Below are 23,949 nucleotides of genomic sequence, written 5' to 3'. Positions count from 1 at the left end.
AATTGGACGGATTTTATACCTTGTTGACTGGCTGACAATGAGTCTTACATGATTTGTTTTTTCTACTTCCGACAGTTTTCATTAGGTAAGCAGTTTTGGACTGCTTTTAAACTCATCCTCGCTTAATTTACGAAAATCAATCGCTAAAAAGATAAATAACTTTCATGCAGGATGGTCCAGGCTTGTTGTCTTCTTCGGTATCGTTGACGAGGTCTTCCCAATACCACAGCCGATATTCTTGACCAGCGGTCACCACCAATGGAGAAGTAAATGTTAAGACCAGCTCAGAAGAGTTGCCTGTGAATCCAGGAAGCCGGTAATAATTAGCTTTGTGATCTTCTGGGAAAACAACGTGGTCGTCCTTATCTGTTAGAATTGTGTCGATGAAGGAACCATAACCCCAGTTACTTTCATCTTCAGGTGTGCAGCTCACCTTACCAGAAATATGTACCAACCTGATAGAGTAGATTTTTCCGGCCATTGGTGTGAAAAACACCCCTGGCTTATCGCCTTTCCCATACATGCAAACATCCCCCGGTATTTCGACAAGCCATTTCTCTATAGGAAGGAAAAATTGACGACAATATGGTTGATTGTTACCAACACAACAGCGTACCTCTAAAACGTAAGACGGCTCCTCATTGGTTGAGCTCCATGATGTAATTGATCAACATGTCAATTTGATACAGTTGCCATAGGAACGGTAAAACATTCGATTTTCGCTATATGAACCGTCACTATGGATACATACTCCCAAAAACAAGCAGTACGTTCAAGTCAGCGGGCTTCTCACTGTTATAGCTATGTAGTAATTATCATTTACACCATATCAGACAATAACATTCTATATCATTGAATTACAACGTACTTAATGTAAAAGCTTTGAACGGTGTGTTTAAAATCGTCCTAATTTCCTACCACTTTTAATATTTGAAATATATTTTGACGACTGGATGGTTTAGTGTTGTGGCTTCTACCGGCTTACTTAATCACACTTACCACAATATTTTCCAGAGTAATTTGCTTGACACTTACACCAGAAATCATTCAGTTGATACAAGGCTCGACAGCTGCTGTTATTCCGACAAGGTTTTGATAAACATGGACTCTGTGAGGGAGCATTTGACATTTTGTTATACCTTCATGTCCATAAGAATTAACACGAGAATATAGGAGTGGACATAAACGATGCTTTATGATGTGAAACTTTTTTCCTTATACTTGAGGGTCTCAATCGGGTGATGGTTAAAGGTTAAGATTTAGCCAATTTTCGGCTAACGGTTGATAACTTTGAATTGTGGTCGCCATTAAAATTTTCACAGTTAATCTGTTTGCGATCAACGGTTAAAATTTGTCAATTTTAACGCCCAACAACTTCATTTTTGGCCGTTTTACGGCTAACGGTTAACCGCTTTGAGACCCTCTTACATCAAATGCATTAATTATTTGGCAAACAAAACGCACAAGATCCAGAAACTGTGGCGGTTCGCTGGATCTGAACAAACAGTTTTTCAACTTTGAGTTTGAAAAACGTTGTCAATGATTAAATGGGCCACCTTCTACGCCCTAACAAGGTTTCCTCCTCCCTTAAAAGAAGAAGTACATTTTGCAGAAATAATACAGTTTAGTATAGCTGTGTTTCAAAAGTATGTGTGTTGCGTTTGTGACTCCAATTCGAAACTATTCTTCAAATGTGCTAAAACGCCTTTTATTTCAAATCTTGTTCAAAAACCTGGCTGGCCTGTGACGTAGCAAGTCCCAGTCTTCATTTCGATCTTAGCTATATTTCTTCAGTAGCGATCTACTGATCTTATCACTCAAAGGCTAAACTTAAAGGCATTCTTCTCGCACTCAGATAACAAGGGCGGCAACTGTTTGTGAAACGGACTTATTTTCGAAAGTGCGGCGTCTGCAATCGAAATTTAGCATATTCAAAGACAATTCTCGAACGGTTAAGTTAATCTTTAAGGGGGCAAAACACGATAGGTGGCAATTTATCCAAAATTAACATTTTTATGAATGCTAATTAGGAAAAATAAGAGGCCAAAATGTTTCATCCTTAAAATTGTAGCTTTCTAGAAAACACGATAACGCTAAGGTACAAAAACGTCTCTCAGACTTATTAATATTTCCATCAGTGGAAAATATGCGAGTCTTGAAAAGCACAAGACAAAAAATAATACTACGAAAGCCTCTTGTGTTCATGATAAACTTCCATATAGATCGCATTTCAATTAAAGAGATTGACTTCTTTTGAAATGGAGGCACTGTATATATCTAAATTTCGAAATAATTCTTCATCACTTTCTTCCTTTCCTAATTGCAAAAAATAGTTGAAGAGTGTGCTGGGCGTAAGGAAACTTAACGTTGATGAATCTTCAGCGAAAGAGAGAAAGGAACACCTGCTGGATTGATGATTGTCTGATTAAACCACCGAAAACATAACCACTGTGGTACTGAGCATTCATTAGAAATAGTCTAGAGTTTAGTTATCAATATCAACTCAAATTCAAAATTCCTGTTTTTCAACTAAAACATTAAAAAAAACCTCTAACAGGACAAGGCGTGCGTTTCATGCTGAAAACTACCACCCCAAAAATTCAAATTCTTGAGGGTCTTTAGGCGCTGAAAAAGTTAGTAGGGAACTTTCCCCAAATTCCGTTCACCCACTCTCAATTTTTTGTCCCATTGTCCACGAGCACATTTAGTTTAGATAGTAATAAGCTTGCATTGTAAAGCCGTTACAAGCTTTTATTGAAATTGCAGGCTTTTCAACCAAAGAAGTAAATTCCATATATGGTATTCATTTTAGCTGAGCGAAAGTTCAGGAAACAACTTGGTGGTTTTTAATAAGCTTGTAATTCATGTAAGCTCCAGTTGGGAAGTCTTGGTGATTAAGCTCACCCTAGGGGCTAATTCATTACTCTCTTGTGTTACTCTTATTGTGTGGGAAAAATTTAGGCATAAGTAAATTTGTTGTTGAAATTAAAAACGGTTCTTGGAACAGGATAACCCAAGGCAATGAGGTCAAAGAAGGTATCCTTCTAACGGGCAAAAATAGTATGCTGGGTTTGAGTAAAGAAGCAAAAGGATAAATACAATCACTTTTTGAGTTATTGAGGTCTAGACAAACAGTTTTGTTTCAGTCCCTGCTCTGTCGGTGTCGAGAGCCTTCTGCATAGCTCGGTCAATCAACTGGAGATATTGCGTAAGAAATAAAAAATAAATAGTACTATGTTAAATTCCGATTAAATCGCGGAAGTGATGTGGCTTGCCTCTGTAACCTGACTGGTGTCATCCTATATAGGGTAATTTATTATTATCAACCGCATGAGTTGATAACGTGAATTAGCCACCGTAAAGAGTTTAAAAGCTAACTTTTCGAGCGTTACCCCTTCGTCAGAGCGAATGGAACAATTGTGGGTTGTTAATGTGTTTATTTGCAAAAAATGGAGCTACGCTATTGGTGGAATGTAGTGACGAGGACTGAAACAAGAATAAATAAATTGAATGAAAAGCGCCCGTTGATACCGTGAGGATTAAGAGTGCTAATTTGAGAGATTAATTTTTGTTTTAAAGCTTTGCGGCTTTCCGAACTGCCGAGATGTAGGGAAAGGCCGCAAACTACCATATTCTGCTTAGAATGATTAGGGAGATTATAGTGTATAGCGAATGGTTTGGATGCGTCCTTGTCATTTCTTTCTACGTCGCGAAGGTGTTCTCAGAATCAGTTACCTAGTCGTCTTCCTGTCACCAATGTTTTTTGACTCTTCGCAATAAGTGCAAGTTATGCAGTAAATGACATTGGCGGAGGTGTACATAAACTGATTAGTGATTTTAATGGATCTCTAAGGGTCCCGATTTTCTCTGCGTTATGCATGAAAGGACAAGTTTTGCATCCAGTGAGCGAGCGCCTTTGAAAGTTCCAGGTTGATTATAGCAGTTTGAAACGAATCCCTGACCAAAAAGTTGCCTATGTTTTTGTCACATTTGAATGAAATTGGTGGAGGTTGCAAAAAGATAGTACCAATCTCTGAATAGTTTTGAAGTAATTAACATTTTCTAGGAATTATAGATTTAATTGCGTGGTGGTGAGGGTGAAATGTGAGAGTAAATGGAATGCGATCAGTATTTTCCTTCTCAGCCGTTTGTAGTGCTGCCCGTATGTCAATCAATTTGTTGGACGCGGTAGTGGCCCGCTTGAACGACAGAAACAGGATAGCAACGTTCATCGAAAAACTGATTTTTCCGAAAAATCAGAGTCGTCACTACATAAACGATGAAGGCTGAAGGACTGTGAAAAAGGTATGGAATTCTTGACGTGTGATGGATGCGAAGATGAATAAAATAAGTAACTATGTGAATCTGTAGGTTTGTAATAAACACTAGTGCATAAACCGTTACCACCAATTGAAATTTTGATGTCTAGAAAAGCCAAAGAAGCGTCAGAAATTTCCCAGGTATATTTCAGAGCCGGGTTAAAGGAATATACGGAGGTTATAAATTGAGTGAGCTCCTCTCTGTCAGAGGAGGTAGCACCGATGCAGTCGTCAATGTAGCGACCGTAGAGTTCAGGTTTGGGCCGTGGCATTGACTAAAAAATTGGTGTTCGATAAAACCTACGAAAAGACATGCGGAGCTGGGTCCCATTTTAGTACCCATTGCTACGCCATTAGTTTGTTTGTAGTATTTGCCACCGAATGAAAAGCAATTGAGTGTAAGTATTTGTTCGGCTAGACGGAGAAGTGTTTCAGAGCTAGGTTCCTTGACAGTGCAGGTAATTTAGTGTTAACAACTGGGTTGAAAACGTAAATTAGCCACCGAAAGGGTAAAAAAGCTGACGTTTCGAGCGTTAACCCTTCGTCAGAGCGATATCAACCCAGTTGTTAACGCTAAATTACCTGCTATACTCTCCCACCGACGCAGCACCACAGTTTCTTTAGAAACTTACCCCTTTATTCCTTGACAGTGCGTTGATCAAAAAAAAAATGTTTAAGGGCCCGGAGACCTTCGTCATTGGGAATAGCAGTGCAAAGGATGTAATATCCAAAGTGAAAATAAGTTTGTTTTGGCCAAGGAAATTAAAGTCACGAAAAAGGTGTAGTCTTACTTTAGAGATCAACCAAAACGATTTTAAGACTGCTTAAGTAAAATGCAGCTGTTAAGCAAACCATACCTTAACACTGTAGTGATGGAAATGTGGACTTGGTTTAAAGCTGTAAGAAGCGTTATACTTGTCTGTGGGAAGCAGCTCACAAACATAGTTACCAGTGATATCAGGTTTAGCAACAAGGTTTGTTGAGAAACATCGCTGATCCTCTAAACATTGAAGCACACAATCTAATCGATCTCTGACAAGGCTGGATTCAAGCTCCACTATATCAAGAACGTGAAAAACATGGTCGATGAAAGAAGCGACACGAAACTTAGAATCACGTTGAAAACTTGTGGAGAATAAAGATTGTTTAAAAGGAAACACTATGTAAAGGAACAAAATATTCTGCGAAGTCAGCCTCGCCTGAAACATTGCGAATATGATTGCAGTTTGTTTAATGAATTCCGAATATAAAGTTACATCTCTTTATTATAAACTCATAATGCCACCTGCGCTATCAGTTATTATTTCAACCAATTACAATGTTATTTTAGTAATTTTCGAAACTTCTAGTTTTGTATCGCGTATCGTATGGTATACACGAGTAACTCTTTATTCCGACTGTGAAGCCCCAATCAATTCGAAACTTCTACATTTACCCCGGGGAACCCACAGGTATCTGAATGACGTTCCTGCCCAGGGGGTGGAGAATTTGAAGCAGAACTGACAAGTCTTTCCAGCAGAATGCACATGTTTTATCGTTAAATGTGTAGGTGTTTAAAGGTAAAAAGTTTACTTTCGCAAGCAGATGGCTTAGAAGAAAAGGTCTACGAGAAAGTTAGGGTCGTTAATCTTGCATTTTACAAAACAATTGACGATCGAATCCGGCGTTTGGGTGGAGAATTTAAGGATAATTTTGGCCGGGGGGGGGGGGAAATTTGAAAGATCCAATCTTAAAAAGTTAAAATGCCCAGGAGAGGGGGTGGGGTTGTTGAAGTTTCGAATTGATCGACGCAGAAACGGAGATTTCACGGAAAGTTAAGTGCTCGTTACGTGTTACATTATGGAATAAGTTTCCAGGTTTCGCTCATTCCGGCATAGTCATTGGTTTTAAGTTGGCCACATATACTTTGGCTGTTTGATGTTGATTGCCAAGTTCTTGATCTATCAATCAATGTACTGAAATGTGGAAATTCAACATATAATAACGCAGAGAGTTTTGTTAATCGTGTTTTTTTTTAAATAAATTATCTAGATGCTTGAAATAAAGACTCCAGTGCATCTTCAAGCTAGAATAACAAAAAAATTTGTTTTCTTTTTGCTTATTAATTATTAACATAGCCCAGCTCAACCTCTGTCCAGGGGACACTTGCGCTGGTCCCAACGGTGTCCCTATCAAAATTTTTGGAGATACCTAAATATATTCTTAGTACTTTACTGCTATGGGGGTCACTTAAACGAAAGAAACCAAACAATGATTGCAATTGTGCAACTCTGTGCTCAGCACAAAAACATGCAAAGGGAACAAATAATGTTTTTTAAATTCACTGGATTGGTCAGTTTTGTGAAAATGACCCCATGAAAAGTAGTTGCACTGAAGGCACAACTCTATTTTACACAGAGAAATCTGTTTTACACAGGTTTCTTTGGTATTTTTGGAGCGGGAACAAAGTTCATTCTTTGTCGCAGTTCATCTATAGGCTCTTCAAAGTGTTTTTCAAAATAAACATTTAGAAAGAACTTGGATTGATATCCGCAATAAACAGCCCAGGGAATGTAGTACTTCCTTAGTTCTGCCCTCTGTCTGTAAATGAACACAGAAAGGAAGACTATTGACAGCAGATAACGGATCAGAAAACACTGCATGCACGTGTATCAAAAATAAAGTGAAGCCAGAGAAATGGGTTACTTCCTAGATACAAGAAACATAGGCACAAAAGACTAGATTAAAAAAGGGAATAGTTACAACATTCATGGCAGAATCACAACTTACCTCCCTGTAAGTCGAATTGGAGCTACAAATGAGCTGAGGGCACACATTGGGAGGCCTGTTTGAATCATCTCATACCACTTCACAGCTATTTCATGTGGTACACTGTTAGTTATAATAATTAAAAAAATTGTTATTATTATTATTATAATAAAAATTTAGTGGTTTGAATGCAAAAGCAGTTCATCAAGAATAAAGACTGCTCTCCATGACAGTGACTGACATTTAGACAATAGCTATTGAAATATGGAATATTTTCATTGACTCTGATGACAACAATAGTTTGTTGAAACATCATTCAGTTCTTTTAGGAGCAACTATCACCTGCTTGGATGATCAGAAAACAGGATCAGAGACAAAATCTATTCAAATTACAAATGGCTACATGTAAAGTGTTTTGGTCCAGCTGGTTTTTAGTCTAATTTTTCTTGCAGCCATGAAAATTATTATTTTTGTTCATGGCACATTCCTTCCACTTTGCAAGTGGAAATTTAGCATCTTTCATACACACCAAGGACACAAACCTTATGGACAAGCCAGCCAGTGTGTGAACAAAGTCATGAACTTCTCTATATCTTTGCATTACGTAGGCAAGATCTTTGTCATCAACATACTTCACCTGAAAGAATTAGAAGCAGAAGTTCTCATCTTATGACTAAGAAAACCACATGTATAAGAAAACCACATGGTGACATGTAACAGAGACAATTTGACTTGTTTGAGGAGAGGAAAGTCTTAATCGGTAATTGTGAAGAAGAGCTCCCCAAAAAACCTGTCGGCCGACTGTCGGCCGACAGGTTACCGACAGTCTACCGACAGCTAACCAACAGGTTACCAACAGGTTAAGAAAAAGAAAAATTGTGTTAAAAACGAACAGTTAACGTGACATAACAATCCATAATGGTGATGTATGACTCGACAGACTTCACCTACTTACCGATCGACGGCAAAGTTGAAAGTATGTAAAGATATAGATAAAGGTATATCAGATGCGTATAGGATATATCACTTGCATAATTTACAACACACCAGACAATCTAAGAATCGCATTGGAAGATAATTTAATCGAAAACTCGAAAACATTAAGGTTTGTGTTAACGTTTTACCGACAAGCTACCGACAGGTTACCGACACATTACCAACAGTCGGCCGACTGTCGGCCCACTGTCGGCCGACAGGTAGCCAATATTTCGGGCAAAACCTGTCGGCCGTCTGTAGGCCAACTGTCGGCCGACAAACGGCCGACAGTCGGCCGACAGGTTTTTTGGGGAGCTCTTCTTCACAATTACCGTCTTAATCCATGCCACTAATCACAGGGACAAAGATTTCATTACAAATTTCCACTTACATTGGATAAATTCAGCAGTTTAGCACCTGATAATTTTTGTATTATATAGCATAACACTTATCCAATAACATGAGCTGTGCACAACTTTCCTCAACTATCACTGACTTACAAGAGGCAACTTGATTACTAGTAACTTTTACTACAACAAGGCTTTGTTTTATTTGTTGAATGATTAAATTTCAATGCTTACCTCATCTCTACTGTCAGCTGTAATTTTCTTTTGAATGGTCAAAAAGATGAAGAGAAGAACAATAAGTAAATTTTAGAGAAAAATGATGAGATTTCACAAATACTTAAATCAATACTAAATACATTGTTCACTGGCAAGCATGTTAGCTGGTGCATTTATTTCCCTTGGTGAGAAAACACTGATTGTATTTCATTATCTTTGAAAATGACATAAAATCTAGGGCATTCAAAAAAGTAGATGGGTGAAAATGTCCCCTCCTCTATTAATCATCCTCTCTTTCTTTCAGAAATAATTCAAGGGAACAATGCCAAGATTTTTGCTTTGTTCATTTGTTGTTTTGTTTTTACCCCTGGCCAATTGAATTCATTGTAAAGTTGGAATATTGAAATACTTGAGACACAACATAAGTTTGGATTACAAAGGAAAAACTTTTAAACTTAGGCTAACTATGTGTAAATGAAGATGCACAACAGTCCACATGCTTTTCACAGAGTACCATAATTAAAGAACAAACTTACATAAGTGTCCATATTTCTGGCATATTCTCTTCCAAATGATCCATCAGGAAGTTGTCGAAGCTTAGTCATGTCTATTATGGATGAGTTTATGCGAGGACGTTCTCTTTAAGTAAAACAGCACAAAACAAGTGTAATAAATAAATGCTCAAGTCAATCTGGCTTGTGTGTACTCAACATACTGTAGCCTTAGTTGATCTATCATTTGAAATATTATCCAATATATAGGTCAACTGATATATGGATCAATACTCAGCCAATAAGAACTGGTAATGATATGCAAGTGAAGTTTAACTAATGTCTCTCATCTCAATATGCCAATAGTTAGCTGACACCTTGACTAAATCATAAGCTGACTATCAGTCAAGTTTCAGTCAATTGGTATTGCTCTAATAGTTTAGCATCTGGCAAATTTTAATCATCCAACAATGGTCCTCATGATCATTATATTACATGTGTATGACTTGTATCCAATTATTTAATAAGAGCAGCTGTAAAATGTAATCAAAGGCGATGAACAGAAAGTGAGAAACAGAGACTACAAAAAACCCCAGAATTTACTTCCTCAAATTTCACTCAAATAGTTGCTCGGCTGGTTTTTACTTCTACCCAATCAACATAAATATAGGCAAGATATGGCACTCAACCAAGAGTATTTAAAGCAGCAATTAGTTTAACATATCCATAACAAGGTTGACATCAGAGGCCTACATTAAAAATAAATCTTGAATTATTTTACACATGACACCATTTTCACCTACTGTAATATCTCTTGTCCAACTGCATCTGCTTGCATTTTTTTGTGCATGTTCATAAGTGCTAAGAATCCTGTTGTCTCTCCTAGTGTTGCCACCATATCTACAATATCCACAAACATTTTATTGAAATTTTTTCAAACATTCACTAGGTATCTGAAAGTATGGAAAACCACTGACCAGTTTTCAAATGGCTCTTACACCTCCCCCCCACTCCTCCCCCTTAGCTGTCAGGAATATATAGTTACCCCTTTCCCCTTAATCAAGCACCTTCTCCACACCCCTTATGATCAGAATTTACCAGCACGTCCAAACAGCTGTTATATCACTTTGAAACATCAACCATCAAATTTTTGGATAAAACTGAATCAATTTTTACTAACCATTTTCTGGTTAGCTGACTCAACTGGGAGAATGCCAGGCAACCTTTCTGAGTAAAAAATTTAGAAGAATGGGCTGTATTTTTTATGCTTTCTGCAGATGAAGTCTTCTTAGATAAAGATTGCAGTGGGTGAAGAAACCTTACTGAAGAAAGCTGATTATTGTCATCAGTTTTTCTCATAAAGGGGTTTGTCATATCAGGATCCAAAGGTGACTGGGTAAGAAGTAGTTATCTTCAGTAGTCACAGGATGGAGATTTATACCATTACTACAAACAAACAATGTCCGTTACCTGCTCTTGCTGGATTGTACAATGCCATCAGGGCAGACCCAGTTGTCAGTAGCACCTTCTGCATCATAGATGTGGGGATATGTGACTCATAAAGCTGAAATCCATCATGTGATTGGTTGCTTTCTTCCATATCATCCTCCCAACCAGGGATGCTGTCGCTAATGGCGTCATCAAACTCTAACCCTTTTGGACAAAATGTGAAATGGCTTAGTCTCCCCTCTACCTTACTGATACTTAATTATACTAAATAAAGGACACACAAATAAAAATTCTGGCAAAATTTTTAAAGACAAAATTTAATCTTCTAAAGAAAATTCAAATCACAGAAAAAAACAATAACATATACAGGATATTGATTTTGTATCCACACAAATTTTTTTTTGCTGTTCTTACTGGTAAGTTCTGATTTGTATCTCCTGCTGTGAAATGATGCTACTTTGCAAAGATTTCACATCAGTCTGGCTATCATCTTCACCTGAATCCCTAGATTTATACAAATTCCACAGAATATCTTCTGTGCAGTCATTTAAAGTTAAGATATTTTGAAAGATAAAATAATGTTAAGAATGCTTAAATCACAAAATGTAATCCTCTTTTTTCATTTTCTCCTATTGAAACACAGGTAACCCAAGCTCCAGCTGTGAGATAATCATCTTGCAAAATAAGGCTCAAGGCAAAAAATATAAGAGTCTGTATGGGAATATTTATGACAGCTCTAGGGAAGTAAAAATACAGTCAAATTCTTAACAAATACCACACCTTACTTTCACAGTGCTTTGCTTGTTTTGTGACCACTTACTCAGGGGGGCCGCACCATCACTTGGCATCAACAAATTGTTCTAGAACCATAAGTGCCGAGTGATGGTGTGGTGCTCGGTGAGGCTCAGTTTGCAAAGGAGGCAGGGTAATAACAAGCTGGTTCGTAAGGAGAAATGAAATATTTTGCGCTACAGGCTTAAAAGAATCTCTCGATGAGCTACGCTAGCTTGGTAATTTGTCTCGTCGATTGAGTCATCACAGAGGTAATCTCTCTTGTTTCATCTAACAAAGACAAATTCTCCCAACAAATTGTAATAATCAAGGTTTACCTGCTGATACAAAACGTTTTCCCTTTAATATTCTCCAAGGATTATGAAAGTTTCTTGTGATATGACGGCTGCGATTTAGAACAGTTATGGCCGCCATTTTAATTTAGTTTCAGTCCCAGACTTATCTATTCCTGAAACAAACCAAGAGGCTGGGATCTAAGCAGCGTGGAAATCAAAGATGGCGGACGTACCTCAGTTAGTGAAGGACGCACTTCTCGCATCCAGTGAACCTATGCCGCCAGGCTCGGAAGAAGTGAGAGGTTATGACTTCAGTAATGGGGTGGATTATCACGCTTTACTCGAGTCGTACAGAACTACCGGATTTCAGGCCAGCAACTTCGGAAAAGCAGTGGTAGAAATTAACAACATGGTGAGTGGGACGGCGGTTAGATAAGGTATCTTGAAGGTTTCCTTGGATCAGGGAAGCGCCTCAGGGAGGATTTGGCCTCCACCTTCAGCCATAGGAAACATTTCACTAGACCCTTGAAGGAGCTTAGTCAAACGGCATCTGCTTTTTCGCCGCTCCCTCCCCTTTCTCAGACGGATTTTTGTTTTTCCGTCTCCTTGAGTTATCACCCAACCGATGGCATGAGAGACACGATGGTTGCTATTGTTAAACTGGAATAGGAAGTCCAGGTTAAAGCCATGACCTGGGTCATTGTTTTCTGTTGAATGGATGAGACACTTAGTCTTTACACGTACAGTACCTCTCTACACTCAAGAGTATAATTTATTACTATACCCATGAAGAAATGCGATGAAATGGTGGATGTTGTCTTAGATCATGAATAAGCTTCCCATCAAGGGGGAGTTGCAATACTCCTGGAAGAATAGTTAAATTATGCATGTCGAGCTAATAGAGGACTGGGTTCAAACCATTAGGCCATATCTGATTGGTGAGTTGTGTCATATTGAGCAGGACACACAATCCTTTCTCCACTTAGGACCATAAGTGGGGCCTGTGACCAATGAGGGAAATATGATAAAGTGCTACATGATTGCAATTTTTGTAGACTTATGTTTAACTCGAGAAGTAATGGCACCACTTGTCATTTCCTGATACAGAAACCAGCAAATCTCCATCTGCATAATCTGACCCTAATCTTCACTGAGTCATTTTAATGAAACCTCTATTGTATACATGTAAGCACAGCCTCTGGGAGTATTTAGGCCATAAATGACCTCCTTGTATTTGTAGTTTTTTTCCTAAGTTTCTTTTGATTATTTAGATAAAAAGGAAGTTGGAACCTCTTCCAGCACCTGAAGATGGCACATCAAACTGCGATTATCTTGATCCTGGTCAGCGCCCAATTGATAATTGCACAATCTTCCTTGGATTTACATCTAACATGATTTCAAGTGGTGTACGGGAAACAATTAAATACTTAGTCAAAAACAATATGGTAGGTATACACATTGTTGCTGCCTTAAATGGATTGTGTCACAAAACTTTAGCAATGAATCAGGGTCAATGTCTACTAGTCACCTTGGGTTAGGGCAGCACATATTAGAACTATGATGACTTCCAGCAACTGAAAGATCAGCAAACAGCAGTCCTTTTCAGGATAATGTGAACTGGCCATTGTAGAGAAGTTCTTAAACCAAAGGATTGGCTCTCATGAAGGGGTAACACTCAAAATGTCAGCTTTAGAACCTCTCTATCGTGGCCAATCCACATAATCAACTTGGTAGATCAATCCAAATTATCATATAATACCCCTCGCTGATGCAGCACTACTGTTTCTTTTAATTAGAAACTTTTCAAGATAGCAAAAGGTAAAGGCCACTTTTTAGGATAATCTTTTATCAGACTTTGACAATGTTTCTCCATGACTTAAAGTATATGCTATGATTTAATGAACTTGGACTCATTCTAATCAACATCAATGATGCTGCTTGTGCATTTTAGTAAAGTTTGTTTATAATTTGATTTAGGTTGACTGTATAGCTACAACAGCTGGTGGTATAGAAGAAGATCTTATAAAATGTATGGCTCCATCATACCTTGGTGACTTCTCACTGCGAGGTATTGAGCTGAGGAAAAAAGGCATAAACAGAATTGGGAATTTGCTTGTACCAAACAATAATTACTGTAGATTAGAGGAGTGGATTTTACCACTATGGGATAAGATGCTTGAAGAACAAAAAACACAGGTACCTTAAATAAACTTTTTTTTCATCAATTATAATTTATTATTACAATACTCATTGGGTTTAAGTCTGTTCAGATGCTAATGGCAACATCATTATTAATTCTTAAGAAACTAATGGAATTATGTAATTACGGAAAACTTTTAAAAGTGGATACAAGTATTTTACCTGACTATGCTAATTGTAACTATTTCAGAACATCACAAAGAATAAAAAAAAAGGCAAATTGTAATGCACTTTGTTGAGAAGTCTGTTATATGACATTTGTGATTCTTCTAGTACATTTAAATGAAGATGCTTTGAACAAAGTTTGGAAAAGGTTTGATTATAGATTAAACATTCCTATTTGAGGATTATGAGCCTTAGAAACATTTTGGAGATACGCAAATCATCAGTTTGATGATTGTTTGAGTTATCCCCTTGGTTAGGGTGCTTTTGGCATTGTCTAAGCAGTTCTTCAGAGTACTTCAAGGTCTAAGCATACAATATTTTCTTTTCAATAACTGCAGGGTGTAAAATGGACTCCATCAAAGGTTATTTCAAGATTAGGTAAAGAAATAAATCACCCAGATTCAGTCTGTTATTGGGCTTACAAGGTATGATGAACAAGATTAATTATTCAGTTGCAATAGCAACTTAGATAGTAAAAGAGGATTGACGTTTTGGATCAGTTGTGGAATGAACCTCTATTTGAGTAGAAGGTTTTTTTTTCCCTTTTTTCAACAGAATAATATTCCAATTTTCAACCCAGCACTGACAGATGGAGCACTTGGAGATACACTGTATTTTCACTCTTACAAGAATCCTGGTTTAGTTATTGATATTGTAGAAGGTAAGGAGAACCTTGTTTGTCTTATTCTGTTGAAATTGGATCTTATCAAATGTTAAATGTGTTATAATTAGTACCAAATGGATGCTAATGAAAAATACAGCTCAAGTGAAATTGGAGCTGAAAGAAATATCAGCCAATTTAAGATTTCTAACTGAAAATTCAGATGCTCAATTCAGATCATTGATTATTGAACTATAGACGAGTAGCTCCTTTATTACCAATTTATTTATTTTAACAATTTTTTTCAGATATTAGGAAAATGAACAATATATCAGTATATGCCAAAAATACAGGAATGATAATTTTAGGAGGCGGTCTAATGAAGCATCACATATGCAACGCAAATCTAATGGTGAGTTACTTTCAACATCCTGATCTAGTGCTGTGACATCTTCAATCCTTGACAGTTTATCGCTTCAATTTATTATTTCATTTAAATTTCCTCCTCTCCTCTGCATTTCCTGTGCTTATTTGGCTTCAGTAACGAAGAAGTGGTCACCAAGAGTGACGCTCATTTTGGTCTGAATTTGTTTTATTTGCTTACTTTTGTTTTAGTCAAAGCTATTAAAAGTGGGGCTTGATCCACGTTCTGTAAGTTAGGCATTTCCTTGCGTCGTTTTGTAGAGGACAGAAAAGTACCTCCAAACACTTTATTTTACTAGCAGATGCCCAGGTTGTATAAATTTCCAAACGGTATTATGATTATAGGTAACTACCACAAATAAAAAAATATCGAGTGATCAGCTACCTTTAAAATTTGGCCGTTTCAGTTGGATAGAATAGCATTTCCTTGCCTTAATAGGCTTTGCAGTGCGCCAACCGGTTGGAAAACGATTAAACCATTGAATGCTGATATCCACTTTCCCAACTGCCGAGGCCCATTGTATTCTGTTTAGAAATCCTTAGTTAAAAGTCCTCTTTTGCCTTCACGAGTTGAGATTTTTTCATTCCAAGCATTGTTTCAACAGCAGTTCTAAGGTTTGGGAAGGGAGGGGGGTGGGGTGAGAGTCTGCCTTCAAAATAGCAGGTAATTTAGTGTTAACAACTGAGTTGAAAAAGTAAATTGGCCGCCGTAAAGGGTAAAAAAGCTAACGTTTCGAGCGTTAGCCCTTCGTCAGAGCGATTGACGAAGGGCTCTATACCTTCCCACCGACGCAGTACCACAGTTTCTTTAGAAACTTATTCCATTTATGCCTTCAAAATAGCCTCGCATGCATGCAGTGACGAGAAGTAGTGCTACTCCTTTTGACCGACGTTTTTGTCTATCGCATTCGCCTCCCACCCCACCTTGCCCCCAAAATTTTGTTAGGTTTCCATTTTCGCTGCGGCGCGTGAGTTCCCAGTACATACCTACTCAGTTCATACCTCCAATTAAATTAAATTTTGAGAGATTTGTCATAAACTTGTTAAGAAAGTTGTTTAATTCTCAGTTCGATCTTTGAATAACGAAAAGTGTTATTAATTTTTCTCAAGGTTGGGACGAAGGAGAAAATCAGAATTCCTGCGACTATTCGAACCACTGACCTCTAAAAACGCACTGTCGTGCTCTATTAGGTCTCGTTAATTAGCTAAGCTTCTACAAGGGTTAAATATATTAGGTATTCAGCCTGCTGTTTGGATCAGCAAGAGATGTTAGGTATCTCCTTTTGTTTGACAAGATTATGTGACAGTTTGGTTTCCTTATTCAGCGTAATGGCGCCGACTTCTCTGTGTTCGTCAACACAGGCCAGGAGTTTGACGGAAGTGACTCAGGTGCCAGGCCTGATGAAGCTGTGTCCTGGGGAAAAATTAAGATGACAGCTTCGCCTGTAAAGGTGAAAAACAACTTCTTCTCATTATCTTTTGAAAAAACAATTGTTGATAAGAGTGAAGGTAGTCAGGGAAACCGCATTAGCGAGTGACATTTGCGTGGAAACTCGGTAAAATTTATAGTTGTGTTATAACATTTTTCTTTCGCCTTTGGCAGAGTTGGGAAGCGACCAACGGAAACGGAAAATAGACATTTTTGCCACTTTTTTGTTTTTTTGTTTTTTTTTCTTTACATATACTGCTTAAACTAAGGCTTGCAATTAAAGCTACGAACAATGAGCACGATTATGTAGAGTTTATGGTGAGCTCTACAGCCCCATATTGTGGATGCTATCGTCGAATTTTATCCTTGATTCAGCAACATTTTGTTTTGTCAAACTCATTACATCAAACACTATCAGACCAAATGAAAGAAAAATGAATGAACGGAACAACTGCCACCGAATGTTAGGGTGTTTCGTTAGAATAACTAATTGTGAAAACTTAAAAGCTGTCGCATTTATTAAAGTACTTCAGTTCGGTCTTTAATCCATGTGGAAACAAGACCAGTTGAGAATGGTGGCGATTTGTGGTTGTATTACAGATCAAATGTAGTTAAATGGAATACAGGTGGAAGAGTGAATGAGCTATTTATTATTCCAGTGTTAATATATATGATAATTATTTCCTTTTAGGTTTATGCAGACGCTTCCTTGGTTTTTCCGCTCTTAGTGGCGGAGACCTTTGCCCGGAATTTTAAAATGGACAATTAGGATTGAAAGGGGGTAAGCGATAAGGTGAAGGAAAAAACTTCGCCAATGGAGACAAATTTTGAAGCTTCCAGGATGCTTTGAGTGAGATTAAAAGACGGCGGACGTGGTCCAAATACAGAAGATTCTCGACATTTTGTCACCGCAGTAATTGAATTTATTCAATGGAAAGTTCTGGCCTTTAATTGTAGTTTGCATAAACAATGGTTCAAATATTCGTAGGTCGTGGGAAGTAAATACAATGCCATGTCGTGAAGATTGCTTGGACTTTAATTCTTGCACACTTCGAAACTATTGGCGCAGTTAACGATTAAGAACCCAAAGGAGTATTAAAAGATGAAAAATTGGAATTCACTCTTCAATGCGTCATTTAAGTTTGTGAGGAAACTTTATAACGAGTTGCGAAACAGGTATTCTCGGGGAATTTGTGCCACCGCACAAGATGCTGTGAACTCTTTATTTAAACAATCTTGACGTAAAGAAGAGCGAAAGTCACGACACCTCTAAACCTCAATGGCGAAACTTTACTTTGTTTTCCTCGCCACCTTAATTGCTGTGCATCTAAACATCTAATTTATTGAACATTTTTTTTCTCAGTTTTTCAAATAACTATTCCACTTGTCTCATTTGCTGAAGTTGTTATGAAGGAGTAAACATGTCATCAAGAAATGATGGTGTCTTTTTATAAGTTTTGTTCATTGAGAAGCAAACTGGGTTTGGAAGGGTTGAAAGAATGTAATTCATCGATTTGAAATGAATGAAAATTACCCAGTGCGAGGAGAAACAACAACTGTTACCGCCAAACTTTGTGTTTCGATTGTTTTGATAGCTTTCTTATTCTATCATTTAAGGAGGAAGATTTTAAAAAGTTAGATCTTGCGATCTCGTATTTGCTTCTGTAATGAAATAGTTACCAGTTTGACATTTAATTTCTGTTGCTGTATATAATGTTGGCAATTAATAATGAATGCGCTGCAAACCGAAGAAAAATAACCTTAATAGCTTATTCAGTAGGGAAGAGTTTTAAGCCACCAAAAATATTCATGACAGAATTTCAATGCTGCTTTCATTTTCCACAGAGCTTTTCAGAGGTTATATTTGTTCTAGCGTAATTACATGGTTCTGTTTTTTTGTGTGTGTTCAGTACTTTTAGGTTAGAGACGATCAACGTTTTATCCTTTTTCCTCGGTAAATATGTGTACCTGTGACGGTTAAACGGTGTTCCTGTATGTTAACTAGTGTCATAACTATTTTTGTTGATAACCATCGAAAGATCAGCTCTCAATACTTTGATAGCGGGAACAAACGAGCATTACCGAAGCGCTCAAGCTTATTTTTTCACAAATTCTTTCTATACAATCGCTTTACTGAAGTTAAGACAATGAATTTCTTGTTGGAGATGTCACGTTTCACAAAACTCTTCAAATTAGTAGGACGTGCTTATTTGAACACTTTGCAGCACCCAAACGAACACAAAATAAATTGCCATCTTTAATGGTAAGTTACGTAAAACTCAGCCCTTTTCATTGGTTTATATTCTGACAGCTTTAGAGCTTAAATATAATTGCATTTTCCAAACAATGTTTTATGCAGGTGACAATTGTCCGTTGGGTGTTGATATTTCAGTTGAGCTTTCTTCGTCAGTAGGTGACTATCACAATGAAAGGCTGAAGCTTAAGTGCAAGTACGCAACGAATCTGCAGGAGTGATCAACAGGTAGTTTAATACAAGATAGTTTATTTTAGCTTATTCGCGCTTAAACTGGCCTTGTTCGATTATTTCTAACCCAATTTTTCCTATCTTGAAATGGTAAAGTTTCCGTACAGCCCCCATACTATTGTAAAACAAATCTGTATTTCCAATGGAAATTTGTTGTTTTTGTCATTGTTTTCTCTGTTCAAGAACTAAATGCATAATGTGGGATGGGGCTGTGCGGAAATTTTACCCTTGAAATTTGCGGCAAAGAGGAATTTCGGTCGCAAGCTGATACCGTGACCAACTTATAAATTCTACTGACAATGCAAGTCGAGAGAAGTGCAGAATGATGGATGTTTTCCATTATGTTAAGATGTGGCGATCCTCCTGTAGTTTTGCCGACAGAGACAATATTTCACAGTATTGTCTTTCATTTTCGGTCTGTGATTGGCTAGAAATGAAAGATGGACATCACAGCACTGAAATGGGTTCTTCCCGTACGGTCGAAAATTTTACCAGCTGTGTAGCTACAAATCCACCAAATAAGACACTGGACACTGAAATAAAAAGTACTTGGTGAAAACAAGGCAAAGTATACTCGTTTTCATACATCGATCGACCAAATTTGCCATCTTTTGCTTCGACGTCTGAAATAACTCTTAAAACAACTTTCCAGAAACATACACGTTGAATGCCGCATAATTTAGTTGGTACTCGGGCCTCAAGCTCATTATCAAGAAATTTGTGGTGAATTATTCGCTTTCAGATTAGCACTTTTTCAACATGAAAAGCTGCTAAATGATCTCTCAAATAACACGCGATTGATCGAGATATTGTTGCCATGAAGGCATTTAGCAAAAAGTAGTTGAAATTTTGATAAGGTACCAGCAGACTGTGCGCAAAACTATGAACAGCATAGGGAAATTTTTTTTTGATGTTTGCGTCTAAAAACATAATTAGTGTTAAATGGCGATAATCCAACGATTTTTTGGGGGGTTTCAATAACCTGCGTAAGTTATCTTGAGTTTTACATTACAAACGGATTCGATTGTGCGGAGAAACGCATTCCAACTTGTTATTCTATCGAAGCAGAGAAACGCGCATAAAAAAAATGATAATGGATTTGAAGCTCAACGAAGCTGCTTATTACATTTTTAAGTCAACTTGTGAGAGGACATAAAATTTTGAAGTCACTACAAACGTTCCTTTTGCATCGCACGTTAGGTTAAATTTAGAGACAATATTATATTGCCATTTGCGGCTTGGAAGTCCAGTTGTCTTAGATTCCGGAAGTTTTAACGGCTTTCCTCTGTGGAATATGGTGGGGCTGAACCGCCGTGAGGGCCCACAGTATCTTGAAATATTCTTTAAAGACCTTGAACTCTCTTATAGTTGTAAAAGAACTCTATTTTTAAAAGCATTCAAGAATCTTTTATCAAAACTAGTAAAGGCTCTTATCTTACATTTAACGTTTGTTAAAAATTCTACACAGTCATTAAAGGAAGAAACATATATTCATCTGTGCACGCTGTCAAGAGGAAAGAAAAAAGAAGCAGTTTTAATATATTGATATCGAGTAACAGATTAAGTTGCTAAATTAAATGGGTTTCCATGAAATGAAGGGCTGGTGTTTATGCTTATCCTCGTCTACGGTATTCAGTTTTTACATGTGTCAACGGATGAACACGTATTTCCTTTCAAGAGTTGTTAATATTCCGGCGACGGAATCACTTCATCTGTAGTAGCGGCATACAAAGATGACTCCCTCTAGAATAACTGGAAAATAAAACAGAAGGAAGAAATAATTTTTTCCCATTTCAGACACCCTTAACTCTAATGATCGATATACGTTTTCTCGCCGAAACTTTGTAACAAAAGTAAACATCAATTTAACAAAATGTCAAAAATCGGCTCCTCTGTGACACCTAATATTCAAAACAACAAGAATCAACGCAATTATCTGGTAAACAGTCAAAATAAAATGAGTCATTGATCCATAAATAATCGCGTGTTATTGTCGAGATCATTGCGAAACATTTAACGATATTCAAATTTTGAGAAAGCCTCTTTGTTGATAGTTGCAATAGTTCTTTCGCCTCATTGAACTTTGAAGTGGCACGAGAGCTCACGAAAGTCTAAAATATTCTGATCTAACAATGTGATTTAAACCCTCTAAGGTGTCAGCTGAAGAAGACCAAAATGCCGTCCAGTAACTATACAAACATCACAAACTCAACTGAGCCCTCCTCTATTGGAGCAAATACTTTGGTCGAACAGTATGAAGAATCAAAAGCCCTTTACATTTTCCGTTTAACCCTGTTCTCCGTTATCATCTCGGCCAGTATAATCGGCAATTTGGTGGTTTGTTATGCTGTGTGTACCATACCTTCCCGCAAGCCTCTCTCCTACTATCTCGTCGCTAACATGGCCTTCGCGGAAATTCTAAGCAGCGTTTGTTTGGCCGTCATGTTTGCGAGCTGGCAGAATCCAACTGACGTCGTTCTTCAAGAAGCCGCATGCATTTTGAATCCGTTCCAAGTAATTGCTCTTCTCGTTGTGATCTACTCACTGGCTGCCATCGCTTTTTATCGTTACAGATTCATTGTAAACCCTCTTCCACGCACACCATCATCAGTAAAGACAGTAACAATTCTGACCATATCTGGGTTGTGGCTGTTGTCATTTGCAATCGCCTGTCCCTTTTTCTTTGGTCTCAGATTTAGAAATGGTGTATGCATGGAGCTGTCTGTCGTAAATAATAGATCCTATGTAGCCATCAGATTCATCCTGAACTACGCTTTACCTTATGTGATAATGCTGGCATCTTACGGAGCGGTGGCGTGGAACTTAAGGAGACGAATTGTGCAGATTAAGAGAAGAAATCGAGATTCGATTGTTACTTCCTCTTGTGGTGTTGAAACTGAACTCCAAGAGTTACGAGATGGCGCGAGAATGGAGGAACGAAGAAGTGTTCTGCTCGAACAGAATAACCGAAGAGACAGCAAACCCGAAAACACAGACCCGGAGAAAGATTTACTTAAAATGATTTTTGTGCTTATTATCATTTATGTTGTTTGTTATTTTCCGTATCAAGCCCATTATGTGTGGGAAAGGGTTTCTAACATCACTGCTTATCAATTTAGATATCATCAACTCTTTATTGATTATAATTTTATTTTGATTTGCCTTCCCAGCGCCTTACATCCTTTGTGTTATGGAACAATGAACAGTTTCTTTGCTAAGGCGTTCTCCAAAATCATTCTCTGTAGATCTTGAAAACACAATGATGAATATGTTTCTCAAGTCGTAGAATGCTTTGTTCAAGTTCGAGCAAATTCTTAGGTTCATTTTGCCTTGTTATGAGAGCCATTTCCGGATGAAAGTTTTTTCAACTTGAGTTGTTCCTCCTCGTCGTTTAGGACTTGTGAGTTTATCTCAAAATTGACTTGTTGACTGGGCCATTATTTCATATACAGACTTATAATGATGATAAATGTTTATGCAACCTGTGTATCTGCAGCAACAAAGGTAGTAGAAGATACTTTTGAGCAACTTTACAAATGTAAGTGATATGACAAGAGGAAAATGCTTATTGTTGAGAAGAAATTAAATTTGACTAGGGCCCTTTAAGTGCATGATAAAATATTATCTTTTTGTTGCTGATAACGAATTCCTGTTCAAATTTAAAATTACATTAAGTCGGCGAAATTGTAAAGAGATCCAAATTTAGAAACTGCTGCTATTTAGAGCGTGCGCCCGTAGCATGAAATTTTTCAATGACGAGATATCTTTTGCCGACCGACAAATGGTTTTCGCGAAACTTTGGAATGCTAATTATTCCTAAGTTGTCAGTTGTTTTCATTGTTGGCTTATTGTTTGCGGTTTTTTGACATGTTGTTCGTAGGTGACAGGCACTTCACCTACTTTTCTCTGTTCACTAATCATGCGAACCATGAGCAATTTTCGATAGAATTTTGAAAACAATCTGGCGCTGCATTGGTTATTCTTCAATGCGCTAAAGGAATGATTCAGAGAACTCGCGCCATGGTCTTTATGCAGACTCTAGAATTGAAACCAATTGCAATTTCGTTCAATCCACTTTGCGCCTTTGAGGTCGTTGACTACTTGTGATGTCCACGTTTTATCTGTTTGGCCGATGTTATCAAGTTGGTTTTGGTTTTACAAAACTCAATCGAAAATCTCTCTAATTAGGAAGCGTAGCAGACATTGATTTATGTTGTGTTTAGGTTAAGTTCGGATAGAACACGCGCTGTCATTGGTTGATAGAGCGTTCTACATTAGAGTGAAAAACACAGAGCTGAGCTAAAGCTGGTAATTTAGTGTTAACAACTGGGTTGAAAACGTAAATTAGCTACCGTAAGGAGTAAAAAAGCGTTCGAGCGTTAGCCCTTTGTCAGAGCGATTGGAGGAATTGTGGGTTGTGTGTGGGTTTATAGGCAGAAAGTGGAGCTACGCCATTGGTGGGAATATAGTGACGAGAAAACAGGAATAAATTATGAAATTAGGAGATCCTCGCAGCTAAGAACACTACTGAAACGAGTAGTTGTAAATAGGACCTGACCTGATCCTGATCCTAGGTCCTATTTACAACTACTCGTTTCAGTAGTGTTCTTAGCTGCGAGGATCTCCTAATTTCATCTTTCCACCGCAGTGCAAATATGTGAATTTTCATATATCTAAAATCTTCATTTACTAGGAATAAATTAGTTGAATGAAAAGCGCTCATTGATTCCGTGGGGATTAAGGGTGCCGATTTGGTAGATAAATTTTTGTTCTAGTGTTTTACGGCTTTCCGAACTGCCTAGATGTAAGGAAAGGCCGCAAACTGCCATATGCTGTTTAGAATGATTAGGAAGATTTAAGTGTCTAGCGACTGGTTTGGATGCGTCCTTGTCATTTCTTTCCACGTCGCGGAATCGGTCACCTAGTCGTCTTCCTGTTTCACCGATGTATAACTTATTGCAATAAGTGCAAGTTATGCAGTAAATAACATTGGCGGAGGTACACGTAAAGTGATCAATGATCTTAATGGATCTCT

At 37.7% G+C, this 23,949-nt stretch overlaps 4 protein-coding genes across 5 annotated transcripts; 2 read left to right on the top strand and 2 right to left on the bottom strand.

Moving 5' to 3' along the window:
• Window positions 1-136: 136 nt before the first annotated feature.
• LOC131797238 (uncharacterized) lies at window positions 137-5,847 on the bottom strand. The gene is made up of 4 exons (XM_059114856.2): window positions 5,755-5,847; window positions 5,177-5,518; window positions 1,000-1,108; window positions 137-558 (listed from the first exon to the last, which is right to left on the bottom strand). Exons 1-4 carry the CDS (start codon window positions 5,845-5,847, stop codon window positions 137-139), a joined length of 966 nt encoding a protein of 321 aa, XP_058970839.2.
• On the bottom strand, window positions 5,534-11,790 carry LOC131797264 (ubiquinone biosynthesis protein COQ4 homolog, mitochondrial). 2 transcript variants are annotated; one of them, XM_059114885.2, is made up of 8 exons: window positions 11,655-11,790; window positions 10,567-10,749; window positions 9,900-9,996; window positions 9,142-9,244; window positions 8,624-8,650; window positions 7,610-7,704; window positions 7,089-7,190; window positions 5,534-6,899 (listed from the first exon to the last, which is right to left on the bottom strand). In XM_059114885.2, exons 1-8 carry the CDS (start codon window positions 11,749-11,751, stop codon window positions 6,728-6,730), a joined length of 876 nt encoding a protein of 291 aa, XP_058970868.1. In that variant the 5' UTR covers window positions 11,752-11,790; the 3' UTR covers window positions 5,534-6,727. The 2 variants fall into 2 exon arrangements, with proteins under 2 accessions (XP_058970868.1, XP_066021091.1); XM_066164994.1 differs by having other exon boundaries at window positions 5,534-6,274.
• Window positions 11,791-11,807: 17 nt separating this feature from the next.
• LOC131797245 (deoxyhypusine synthase-like) lies at window positions 11,808-17,549 on the top strand. The gene is made up of 8 exons (XM_059114862.2): window positions 11,808-12,024; window positions 12,884-13,057; window positions 13,590-13,808; window positions 14,315-14,401; window positions 14,532-14,637; window positions 14,886-14,989; window positions 16,326-16,451; window positions 17,121-17,549. The coding sequence occupies exons 1-8, from the start codon at window positions 11,833-11,835 to the stop codon at window positions 17,196-17,198; spliced, it is 1,086 nt and encodes a 361-aa protein (XP_058970845.2). The 5' UTR covers window positions 11,808-11,832; the 3' UTR covers window positions 17,199-17,549.
• A 138-nt stretch (window positions 17,550-17,687) lies between these two features.
• LOC131797248 (tachykinin-like peptides receptor 86C) lies at window positions 17,688-23,446 on the top strand. Its single transcript, XM_059114865.2, has 2 exons — window positions 17,688-18,911; window positions 21,068-23,446. Exon 2 carries the CDS (start codon window positions 21,090-21,092, stop codon window positions 22,164-22,166), a length of 1,077 nt encoding a protein of 358 aa, XP_058970848.2. The 5' UTR covers window positions 17,688-18,911; window positions 21,068-21,089; the 3' UTR covers window positions 22,167-23,446.
• Window positions 23,447-23,949: the final 503 nt, after the last annotated feature.

Source organism: Pocillopora verrucosa, chromosome 4 (assembly GCF_036669915.1).
Source record: "Pocillopora verrucosa isolate sample1 chromosome 4, ASM3666991v2, whole genome shotgun sequence".
Taxonomy (NCBI): Eukaryota; Metazoa; Cnidaria; class Anthozoa; order Scleractinia; family Pocilloporidae; genus Pocillopora; species Pocillopora verrucosa.
This window is presented reverse-complemented; position numbering and strand designations above follow the sequence as displayed.

Coding starts and splice junctions, on each gene's coding strand:
- LOC131797264 (XM_059114885.2), bottom strand. CDS start 11,751: ATGGCGGCCATAACTGTTCTAAATCGCAGCCGTCATATCACAAGAAAC. Junction 9,997..10,566: donor GTACAATCCAGCAAGAGCAG/GTAACGGACATT, acceptor TGGATATTGTAG/ATATGGTGGCAACACTAGGA. Junction 7,191..7,609: donor CTGGCTGGCTTGTCCATAAG/GTTTGTGTCCTT, acceptor TATAACTAACAG/TGTACCACATGAAATAGCTG.
- LOC131797238 (XM_059114856.2), bottom strand. CDS start 5,847: ATGTGCATTCTGCTGGAAAGACTTGTCAGTTCTGCTTCAAATTCTCCA. Junction 1,109..5,176: donor TCCATCACTACAGTGTTAAG/GTATGGTTTGCT, acceptor GCTCCCTCACAG/AGTCCATGTTTATCAAAACC. Junction 559..999: donor TTACTCTGGAAAATATTGTG/GTAAGTGTGATT, acceptor TCCTTCCTATAG/AGAAATGGCTTGTCGAAATA.
- LOC131797248 (XM_059114865.2), top strand. CDS start 21,090: ATGCCGTCCAGTAACTATACAAACATCACAAACTCAACTGAGCCCTCC.
- LOC131797245 (XM_059114862.2), top strand. CDS start 11,833: ATGGCGGACGTACCTCAGTTAGTGAAGGACGCACTTCTCGCATCCAGT. Junction 13,058..13,589: donor ACTTAGTCAAAAACAATATG/GTAGGTATACAC, acceptor AATTTGATTTAG/GTTGACTGTATAGCTACAAC. Junction 14,990..16,325: donor TATGCAACGCAAATCTAATG/GTGAGTTACTTT, acceptor TTCCTTATTCAG/CGTAATGGCGCCGACTTCTC.